Genomic DNA, 12,174 nt, shown 5'->3' with positions numbered 1-12,174 from the left:
AGTTGACAGTAACCTCTCTTTTGACACTCACATTGCCAAAGTGGTTAGGAAGACCTTCTACATTGCCCACCTGATCATGAAGGGATTCACATCCAGATCAGGAGAGGTCATTGTACCCCTGTACTCTTCACTTATCAGACCAATGATAGTACAACGCCCCATTCGGAATGTACCTTACCAGACACCTGCAGCAGTTGGAAAGACCCCAAAAGTTCCTCACCAAAAGGATAAAGGGGCTCAAACATATGTCATACGATGCCCGACTGAAGAAACTCCAGCTCTATTCAGTCGCATACCGTCTGCTCAGAGGTGATCTGTGCCCGACTTACAAGGCCATGTCCAACCCGGAATTAATGGACATGCTCCACCTCAAAAAATCCAAATCCACCAGATCCACGAGAGCAAGAGACTTAAACCTCAACACGGATATAAATAGGACGTGCTGGAGGGAGATTCATCACCCAGAGACTCCCTACACTATGGAACAGAATCCCAGTCCATGTGAGGCAGAGCCCCTCACTGACTCAAAGAGAAATCTTGACTAGTGGATGGGAGATCGTAGGTTTACCCCGGGAATCATCTCTGTATCACTGCTGGACAGAGGCACAGCAAACTAATGGGTATAGTATTCTCATCCTAAGGGGTGGTGAAAGCCACACACACTCTGGCTAGGCTTATAAATGCCCTAGGGCAGATAGCCTAGTATGAACATATGAACCTAAGAAAACAGTACATTACTCTGGTCACCTGCTGTGAGCTGTCAATCACATGCAGATAATGGGTCAAATTACCCTTAGCTCTTTGACAGCTAGGAAAGGTAGGTGTGAAGTGGGAGGGGAGATGCCTTGAAGAACTAGATTTCAGCCTTCACAAAGGAAAGCAAGTCAGCATTTCTAAGAAACAAAAGCAATAAAATGCACTTCAGTTCTCTTCTGTAGCATTTGCACTGCTTGTGTTTGAAGTAGTCATTAAAAAAGGATAACATTCTAACCAAAAGTAGGGGACTTTAAGACAGCAGTGAATGCCTGTTAAGTCAATGAAGTGACAGCAGCTTAAGGTAAAACGTGGCAGATCGGATGCAATTTTTGGAGACAAACAATGCATTCTGGGATACTTAGAGGCAGAGTAAACAGTCTGAATTTCAAAATGCCAGCCCCCATGTGGTCAGTCAGAAATTGCATATAAAAATATCTAAAAAGCTCTAAATAGTCCCAGAGTGCTGTTAAAATGTAGGAAACACCAAACCATGATGAAATAAATATGTTTGAGTCTGAAGGTGTGGTTGTCCTTTAAGGCCTTCTTCAGCTATGTTAGAAATCTGGGTGGAAACTCCCAGATATGTGCAGAATTAGTCCAAAATGATACAAAAATCAGTGAACCCACAGACATTGCCAACATACTGGCAGACTGGTTCAGTGCAAACTTCACCCCCCTCACCTCCCCAAAAGGAGAGATAACTATCCCAGCGGAGTGTAGCCTCCCAGACATCTCAAATGCACAGGTGAAAGCTGCTCTCTCTAAAGCAGAAAACACAGCATCAATGGGACCGGATGGTGTCCCCCGGCCGTGTGCTACACGAACTCAACGAGGAACTAAACCCGCATATAAGGCAGCTGTTTAATCTTAGCCTTACCACAGGATACGTGCCCAAGGAGTGGTGTACGGCAACTGTGGTCCCACTCCACAAAGGTGGTACCTCTACGGACCCTGGTAATTACCGCCCCATAAGCTTAACAAGCCTGGTCTGCAAAGCTATGGAGAGGATCATAATGGAACTCAGACATAGGGGACTTGCAGACATTGGACCAGACCCAGTTTGGCTTTGTCAAGGGCAGATCATGCCTTTTGAACTTGGTCGACTTCTTCGAAACAGTCACCAAGGCCATTAGGGAAAGGCAGTCTATACAGCCTACCTTGACCTTGCAAAAGCTTTCGACAATACCCCACTCGGGTATTAGAGAAACTTACCAGCTTAAATGTAAACCCATATGTCACAAGATGGGTTGCAAACTGGCTAAAGGACAGAACCCACAGGGTTAGAGTTGCTGGCGCCATGTCAGACTCCAAGCCAGTCACAAGTGGTGTCCCACAGGGCTCAGTCCTTGGCCCCCTGTTCAGCATCTACTTCTCAGAAGTACAGGCAAACACAGGACTATGGCTGAAAGTTTGCAGATGACTGCAAACTGGGCGCCATAGTGGAAAGTACATCGGACACAGATATCCTTCAGAGGGGTCTCACGGAAATTGATAACTGGTGCCAGAGCCATGGCCTGAACTTAAATGCCAAAAAATGTATAGTCATACCCTTTGGGAAAAACAAAATAACCCCAAGCTACCATATAGGTGGCAATCCATTAAGCACAGAAAAGGTTATCAGGGACCTGGGGACCCAGGTTGACAGTGGCCTTTCTTTTGACACTCACATTGCTAAAGTGGTTAGAAAGACCTTCTACATTGCCCACCTGATCATGAAGGGATTCACATCCAGATCAAGTGAGGTCATTGTTCCCCTGTACTCTTCACTTATCAGACCAATGATAGAGTACAATGCCCCATTCGGGATGCATCTCACCCGACACCTGCAGCAACTGGAGAGACCCCAAAAGTTCCTCACCAAAAGGATAAAGGGACTCTAAAATCTGTCATATGCTGCCAGACAGAAGAAACTCCAGCTCTATTCAGTCGCATACCGCCTGCTCAGGTGACCTGTGCCCGACATACAAGGCCATGTCCAACCCGGAATTAATGGACATGCTCCACCTCAAAAAATCCAAATCTACCAGATCCACTAGAGCAAGCGACTTCCTTAGCACGGATATAAATAGGACATGCTGGAGGGATAGATTTGTCACCGAGACTCCCTATGCTGTGGAATAAAATCCCGGTCCATGTGAGGCAGAGCACCTCGCTGGCTCTGTTCAAGAGAAATCTTGACCGGTGGATGGGAGATCGTAGGTTTACCCCAGAAATCATCTATGTCACTGCTGGACAGAGGCACAACAAACTAATGGGCACAGTATTTTTTAACATAAGGGGTGGCGTAAGCCACAAAACTTTGGGCTAGGCTTATAAATGCCTTAGGTTTATACTAGGCTATCTGCCCTATGAACCTATATCACCTACTTTGAGTCTCTCGGTTTGACAAGCCATGTCTGACCCAGCTCCGTTAGAAATCCCAATCCCTCTGCACCACACACTCCAGAGACTTCAACCTCATTACCGCAATTAACAGAACATGCTGGAGGGACAGGTTCATAACCCAGAGACTGCCCATGCTATAGAAAAGACCAGCATTTCTGAAACTGGAGTCCGTATGATAAACTCAAGGGGGGTCCGCAAGCTCACTTGCGCCCACTTGGCTTTTGGGCATCATCCATGACCTGACCCTGTAAATGGAGAAAAAATAGCAGCGCAACTTTTTTTTTAAACAAGAAACTTCCCCGTTTGCAGCTGAGCAGTGGTCAAGCAACTGCTTGCCCTTGTTTTTAGAGAAGGAACTTCCATGTTTGCAGCAGACATTGAGCAGCTGTTCACTTGCCCGGTGTTTTCTGTTCCAAGTAAGACAGGTCCCATATTTGTGTTGGTCGCTGTATGGGTCCGCTGTCGCCCTTCTGCCAAACAGAAATGAATGCAGAACTGATCATCAATCCTGATTATCTTGACAGAACTTGGAAGGCATTTCTTTATCAAGGCTTTAATATGTGATGCCTGAGTGCAGCTGTCGGCTGAGTGCGCCAGATTTTTGCCTTATTTGGTCAGTTTCCCATAAAAAGGGGTTTCTCTGGCAAATCATTGAGGACTGAAGAAAACAATGGCATACTTTTGTGCTTTAGATTTCACAAGTTTCAGAAAATTCTATTAATTCAAAATTTTGTTCCATCAACTTTAAGTTTATAAGAATATTTATAATGTATCCTTAGCTTTGGCCCTTATGACGGGGTTTGTCCATATTTCTTGCGCTAAAGAGGTTGAGAGGTATTGTGTGTGTCTGTGAAAGAGGGAGGTAGGTGTGCGTGTACAAGAGGGAGAGAGGTAGGCAGCATACCCCCTCAAGCTGTCCAGGTTTTTGCAGAATGTCCATATTTTGCCACATTTTGTTTTTCTAAAAAGTGGTTTTTTTGGAAAATCCCTGGCAAATCAATGATGACCGAAGACAGAAAATGTCAGACATTTGAGCAGACTTTACAGCCTTCAGAAAATTTGTACTAATACAAAACTTTTTGTTCTATTAACTTTAAGTTGAGACCAAATATTGTGTCCTAAGTTTTGGCTCTGTCCCCCCCATTATGGCAAGTGCATCTTAAAAAATTAGTTTAAAGTGCATTTTCAAGGAATTGTGAGCTTTAAGGGAAGAGAAGTTTACTGCTGCTCATGCCAAGTCAGTTTACAATGTGCAACAGATTCGTTTAGCTAGTTAGCAAATAGTATCACTATTGTGGTGCATCCTTTTAAAGCTGTTAGTAGAACAGGTAGCATGCTTGCATTTTAATGCAGAAGGCTGTGGGGGTTATACTACCACAACATATTGGATTGTCGATAGTGTTTTGCATTTTTAGAGGGTGGGTACTGAAGTCCTGAATATGTCCCGTTTTGGATGAGATGACTAGTAACTATGAACCCGTTTTCAGTTTGCCATCTATGCAATATTACCAGCTTTTTTTTTAAGTAGACAATTTAAGGCAGAAGGCACTGAATTTGTAGATGAAACACTAGTTGTTTTGCTAGCAGCAACCATTTCATTAGTTACAGATCTCCAAGGTGGAATTACTCTGATAACTAACTTCTGCAGAGATTGTGCATATTTGACAGATATTCGCGGATTGTAATGACAGAAGTTTGAGTGGCCCTTTATGGTTGAAATGTTCTCAATTGGGTGGGTTGTCATCATTTGTTCACATTTTTCCACTGCTAACTGGAAAAAATGTGCAGAACTATACATTTAAAACACTTACTACCAAGTGGTGCTGTATTATACAAGGGATATAATTGTAGTGTATTAAAATTTAAGGTGAATCAAAGAACTTTTGCATGCTCCTAAAAATGTTTGCAAGGGACCTAATGCTTTGAAAACAGCCCAAAGGTAAACAATCCGCCATTGGCCAGATGCACTGAATGTAGGTTTCAATGCTGTTTCAGTGAGAGAGAATTTCAAAGGCAGAGAAGTGTTTTCATGGAGATTGCTTTTGTTTAGAGTTAGCAAATGTCTGTTTAGCTTTAGCAAATGTCTAGTGTTTGTGCTATAAAATTTGACATACAAGCTTTAGATTGACACCTGTAGTCATTGTAGAAGCAAAGCAGAACAGTATGCACACAGAATTTTGAACAGTTTATGGCAGCTGGGGGAGAATTAGCCAAATAATGGGACCCTGATAAGGGGTCAGTCAAAATATTTTCCTTTATAAAAAGGGGTCCTTCAGCTTGCAAAGTTGTGGAACCACTGGAATACATTGCCCATACATGTCAAGCTGAGCGCCTTACTGACCCTCAACAGAAATCTCTATGAATGGATGGGAGAGAGAAAATTCACCCCAGGGATATCTCCAGTGGCTCTAACTCAGAGGCAATGGGAACTAGGGTCGGGTGGTGGCACTATGCCAGGGTAATCCTATGGCTAGGCTTGTAAAAGGCCCAAGGCCATTAGCCTAGTACACACCTATGAACCTATAAAACACTGAAATAAGTAATTCCATAAAGGAAAGAAGGTTGAACACTGAGGGGAAACCATCACTGTTAAAAAGCTGGAACAAAGATGTAGTCTGGGACAGCTATTCTCATTTTCAACTAGAGAGGTGCATCCTGCAAAATCCCAGTAACCAAAAAGCACCCCCAGTGGCTTATACAACTGCTCTGAAGGAAGAGGGGGAAAAACCTTGCATGTACAGGCATTATACTATATTTCAGTTGAAGGGGACCTAGAGTTCAGACAGGAATAAAATGTGACAAGACCATGCCACAAGTTTGTACAGGGTATTAAACAGTATTCATAATGGCTTCTGTAAAGCAAACTGCACTCAGTTATGGTGTTCAGACACTAGGAATAAACTGTTGGGGGGAGGGTCAGAGGAACACTGCATTTCCCCCACCCAATCAGTGCACGAGTTCTACACCTAAAACTCATGGATCAGCACAATGCTCTAGTGGGCATATAGTGCAGCTGGAAAGTGTTCCAAGTATGCAAGTTCAGTTATGTACACAAGTACTTTGTTTTGCTCACGGATATTCAATTTTCTACATGTGTTCCCACTCTTACTAAAGCACTCTAAATTACAGATATTAAAATAGAAGTTCCTTACTTTGTTGGCAACATCTAAGGCATCAAAGTCTGGTGCTAGACGGACATAAGCTTTCTTCTCACCATCAGGTCTAGGGGAAAAAAAGCAACAGTTAATACTGAATTCTTTAGTAGTTTTACTTCCAAGTTGCCCTTGTTCCTGTGCATCAGTGGTTCCTTTGAAAACATCATTGAAATCAGTTTAAATAAAGTTTCCATCATCTGCACAAGAAACAAAAATGCAGAACAAATTCCTTCAAGACATTATGCATTCCCTTTGCAATGTGATGTAATGAAGCAGAGAAAACAATTCACACATCTAGCTAGTACCAGTTCACTAGATGTCAAGTGGTTACAGGCTATTACACAAAAAGTGAAACACAGCAAATTGTACAAAGCAGTATAAAATGTATTTTTGTGGAGGAGGAATGATCACCTAAACACTGCATTGAAAAAAATAAATACTCTAGACCCTCATCAATTCTGCTTTTTAAAATGAAGGTCCTGCCCATTTAATCTTTTTGAAAACTGAAGCAGTGGCTAGTGGTGTAAAATACATACACCACACCTGGACCTGGGTAAAGGCCTCATTTCCCACAAAGAACAGAGACTGACTAATATAAACCCTTGATCCATACAATGGATAGCTAGCTAGTTGTCTTGACAGAATCTGCATGTTCACAATTGCGGGCATCACTTCTGAAGCAAAAGTGTAACCAGTTGTATCCAATACCCCCTTCAAGCCAGCACTCATGGCCCATGGTTAGCTTGCAGATAAAACTGAGCGTCAGATCCAGAATCTAAACATGGTTTAGACCAGGGGTGTTAAATAGGTGTCCCTAGGGCAACAATTCAGCTGACAAATGCATTTTCTGACCCTCAGTCAAGTCCTATAAACCGAATGGACAGATGCATACTGGACATGGTAATGTGCCTCCCCCACAACCTTGACAACTATAGTCAAGTGGCCAAGACAAAAAAAGGCCACTGTCCTTGCACCAATTAACTGGCAAAATGTATTCCAGTTAATCTTGGTAAACAAAACATTGCCACAAACCATACATGCAACACCACTCCACACACTAGTAATCCCTCTAGGACATACTGGCAGCAGCATCTGCATTCAGTCTCATTCTTCCATGCAGATCTGTGAAGGACCTTTCTAGCCATGAGACAACCAACCCTTCGAACTACTCCTTCGCAGAGTAAACAAATATTACTAGATCTTCATAAGCAGACACACTGGCATGAGATTTACATTTCAAATTCCCACCAATTACTAATTTGAGTAACACCCTCTCCACAACAACCATGGTAAACACAATCGAGATGGGTGACCTTAAATGCTCCGTTTCTTTTCTTCCTCCTGAGGATGAAGGAGCTTTCAAATAGAGGTGTTGACTAGGCATGTAATGGTCTGCAGACTGGGCACTTAGTTGGGGGTTCCAGAATTGGGCAAGTACTATCAACTGCAAAAAAAGCCCCCCTGTCCAATCACTGGAACAAGAGTATCCAAAGTCAAGTGACTACAGAAACTTGAGGACTCCTTGTAGAAATTGAAGAACACTGTACCCACAGAATGTGAAGTCACCAAAATAGTGATCGTAAGTTTAAACACAAAAAAGTGCACGTGACCACAAAAATTACTGTTGAGCTTGGCATTGGGGGGAAAATTACATCTACGCATCCCTCTCCCAATTATCCACTTAATCTAGTAGATTTCAGGGGGCCCCACAAAAGGACATTTTAGTAATGCTCACCCCCAGGGCTCAGAATTGTCAGAAGCTATATCATACTTTACCACCATCTCAAGCCCACAGGCCTAGACGCACCAAAACAAGTAAAAAATTTACCTGATCAATGTGTTGACTTTTGCCACATCGATATCATACAATTTCTTGACTGCCTGCTTAATCTGGTGTTTGTTTGCTTTAACGTCAACAATGAATACTAAAGTATTATTGTCTTCAATCTTCTTCATGGCAGACTCTGTGGTCAGAGGAAATTTGATAATCGCATAATGATCAAGTCTGTAAAACAGCAAGAGAAAACAAGTCGGGTACAAAGCAAACTGCAATAAAAATGGACAAATATGAAAAGGACTTTTTTTTTTAAAGCAAATCTCTACAAATAGCTATAACAGCCAGCTGTACACCTTTGTAATCCTGTTAAGTCTCAGTTCTGCAACACAACACACCCCCATACGCTGTGGAACTGTCCATTGCACCCCTTAGTCACATCACCTGACAGTAAGGTAGGTTTACAGTTTTCCTATACCACCAACTTCCTTGCTTTACTTATAGACCCTTATAGTAATCTGTCCATTTTATGAACTAGCTACAATGGACAAAATCCCCAGCATATGAGGGTTTGTCCCCTTCGTATTCAGTTCTTACTTATTTGAGGTTCTTTCTAGACAGTAAAATGGTATCCCCTTTCCTCCCAGTCATGTACCACAAGGTAGATTCCAATATTCACAACCTGCACAAAGGAGCAAGCCTGTAATCTTAGTAAAACGTGCAGATGCCTCCCATCTGCTCAGCCTCAGTCCTTCCACTACCTCAACAAATGAGGCAGACTCCTTCACTTCCACAGAATTATGGCTAAAGGCTCAGCTTATCCTAAATGCCAAAAAATTAATGCTTTTCACACCCAGATCACTCTACAATCTATATACCCTTTACTAGAGCACCAGCATCGAAACTAAAGATACTGAACTACGAATCCAACAGAAAATTTAACCTGCACATCACCCAGGTCTTTAAGAGAACTCAAATTCAGATTCTACTAATCAAACATCCTACTTCAGATAAAAAAAAATAAAGTATCCTACCTTCTTTCCTCCCTTCTCTATGCACCACCCATATTAACATTAAAGAAAATGGCAGTTTGCATTAGCTGCAAACATGACCATGTGCACCACAGCTCAACTGGCTAGAACTTCATCACACAAGCTTCAAATTACAAAAAATGCACACTAGGAGGTTGGTATAATGGTTAAGATCTTTACCAGACATGAGGTGCAGGTTTTGATTCTCACATGAGATAATTGGCCAAGCTTAAAAATGGCCCACAACAGCATTTAGCTTAGTACTGAATCTATGAACCCCTTTCTACAAAAGATTTGAGGACTACTCCCAACCTCACTGCCTTGCCTCAGGTAATCAGAGTCTACCAATACCTTCTAAATCCCATAATAGAGATGAACACTATTCTTATCCTGTCAGACCAGATAAAGGAATTCCCTGCCCATCTCAATAAAAACATGACAGCTTGTGCATCTAGCTTTAAGCACAAACAGCACAGATTCCTCCTGGCTCTGTTCTTGTTAACACCCTGACACATACTCCCTAGACTATCACCAACCCTCAAACTAAATGTCTTTACATTAGCCATTGATGACTCTAACCCCCCTCCCCCATTTCTACCATTAAATTCTTGACCTGTAAATTTTGTAATTAATGGAGGTTCTCAAGGGCTCCTCTGAAAATGTGCCAGAGTGCCCAATTAGACCATTCCAACACTACAGTTCAAGCAGACTTGGTACAAAGAATCAGCCTGAGCAGCCAGGAAAAATAAGAACAGCTTACAAACAAAAAAGCTAGATTGGGAAGAGGCCAGAAAACAAGCTTACTGCACTGCTGCTTATATAGTGTGGCCTGCAAGGGAAACTGCACAGAAGAGTCCAAGTTCTTCAATCCAAGTACAGGCCAAAAGAATGGACTTAAGGACACCACGTTTGTCCTGGGGAAATAGACAGCTCTCATGCTCAAGACAAAGAAGCAACATGTAAAATTAAGCCGGCTAGTCACGACAGCAACGAACTCTGAAAAGGTTGAACAGAAAAATTATTTAAACAAGAAAGCACAGCATTAACTTTTAAGCCTCGAATCCCATCAGAGGCCCGTAGTTAAATTATAAGGTACGGGCAACGTTGTTTCTCTCAGCTGGGGTGCCTTCTCTGCAGTCTGCACATCCTTCCTGCAGTAGTGTGGGTTTTCTCCCACATTCCAAAGACATGAAGCAGGTGGACTGAACATTAAATTGTCCATAGGTGTGTGGTACAGATGAAATACCACAGGAAGGCTAGCCACTGGCAGTGTAAACCCTTGGCTCAAGATGACTAAATTGACACCCTGACCCCATCTGCAAAAATGGGAAAAAAGGTTTAGGATGATATGGCTGTGGCTCTCTCCCATCTATTTTTGTACTATTGGCAATGGGTGATCCCAGGAGATACAATTTTCTACAATGCTTGGTGGCTCTATGTTTCGTGTTTTTCAGCTACTGTCCATTTTTCACACGTTCATAGGACTTTGCAAACCAACACAAACAGTCCAATATCCTGGGCTGCCAATATTAACTAGTCTTTTGGTTTAATTACAACACTCCTTAACTGTTCTCGCCATCAATCCTGATCAACATGAGGTTGTTAGCACAATCAGTTGCTGCCCGATTTATCTACTTCTGGTTTGATTTCCATTCTCACCCAACATGCTAAACCCAAGTTATCTTTGACCCCGCTCTTCAAAACTTTTGTTTGGATCTTCACTGGATAAGCTGAAGCATTTTTCTTGTCCAACTATGCCAATCGTCAGAACAGGAAGAGCAAATAGATTTATAGCATGAACTCTCCTAGATGTCACAGCTGTTTAGAGTATTCAGTGTTAGTCTAAAATATCCCTTACTAAATCCTATTCGCACTTAATTCATCCTTCATTAAATTCCCCAAATATTTATACACCCCCTCTTGCTCAAGCTCTTATCACATTCCTGTCCCAGACTGATGTGTTGCTGCAGCTTTCCCGCTTTTAAAAGTTGCTTTTGCACATTTATAAAGAACAAATGACATTCTTGTAGAGTTCTGACCACTTGCAGTTGTGCTTTTGGTTCCTCATCTGATGAGCTATACAGTTTTAAAGCACTGACGAGAAGTCTTTACACTTAGTTTTCTGTGAGCCAAATTGTAGCCATGACCCAATCTGTTAATTTACTAGGTTTAGGGTAAGACAACATAGTGGACAACAGAGTTGCCCTCCAATATCCCTCTTTCAATCTTTATCCCTGGAATAATTTATCCTTTATCATGGTTTAAGTGGATTGCCATTGTGTCATGGTTGCTCTTATCAGTTTAGAGTGCATCTTATACAATTAAATACTCATCCATGAAGGTGAACGTCAAAATACTTTTTTTTTTCAGCCATGCCACTTATGTTCTTCCTTTTACATTTCTATGACCAACATAAAAATTATCCTTTGTTCTACTGCCAGGAGAGTTTTCTAGTACTGCATCCGGGCCTGGGGTTTTCCAGTTGGGAAACACGTTTCAACTTCTCTGGCTCTTAATTCATTCTTCCCATTTCATACCCTGTACATTTGAACTTTATCCATTCAGTATCCATGTTCCATAGCATCTTCACAGATCTCTCCAAGGTGTTTTTTTTTTTTGTTGCATTTCAATTTTTTGCCTTTTTCCATATCCAGATAACTTTGCCTCGTTTCCCCAATACTCTAGAAAACACACCTTTGGGTAGTCAAATTGCTTACTTTGTACTCTTTTCCTTCTTATCTGCATGTCTGCCCTGATTTTTTATAGTTTATTTGCAATAGTACACACTAGATCTTAATCTGTTCTGATAATGTGCATTGCTTTTATCATATCCACCTTTCTAACTATTTGATCCGTTCCCTCTTCTGTACTCAGTGGAGACACTTATCCTGATTGCTTTACAGTTCTACTTGATACTTCATGGCATTTGATCGCTCTCAATCCGTTCCCCTCAGTAAAAACCTATTTACTTCTGTTATATTGCACTGTAACAGTTCCAATCACCTAGTTCATTTGTTTTACCTAACCTGTAACATTTCTGCTCTCATTGGCTTTTGCAGTCTGTTCTTTTCAG

General features: G+C 41.9%; 1 protein-coding gene and 1 non-coding gene across 2 annotated transcripts in view; both read right to left on the bottom strand.

Annotated features, from left to right (window-relative positions):
* The window catches only part of RPL23A (ribosomal protein L23a), an 87,119-nt gene that overhangs the window by 40,114 nt on the left and 34,831 nt on the right, over positions 1-12,174 (bottom strand). The window contains exons 3-4 of the mRNA XM_044054885.1: positions 8,125-8,301; positions 6,294-6,363 (exon numbers count right to left, since the gene is read on the bottom strand). Coding sequence (XP_043910820.1) covers positions 6,294-6,363; positions 8,125-8,301 — 247 coding nt within the window. The remainder of the gene's footprint in view (positions 1-6,293; positions 6,364-8,124; positions 8,302-12,174) is intronic.
* LOC122788489 lies at positions 6,434-6,499 on the bottom strand. The gene has a single exon (XR_006362690.1). It is a non-coding gene; the product is annotated as a small nucleolar RNA SNORD42 (small nucleolar RNA).

Source organism: Protopterus annectens, chromosome 13.part0 (genome assembly GCF_019279795.1).
Source record: "Protopterus annectens isolate FY-2018-M chromosome 13.part0, PAN1.0, whole genome shotgun sequence".
Lineage (NCBI taxonomy): Eukaryota > Metazoa > Chordata > Ceratodontiformes > Protopteridae > Protopterus > Protopterus annectens.
This window is presented reverse-complemented; position numbering and strand designations above follow the sequence as displayed.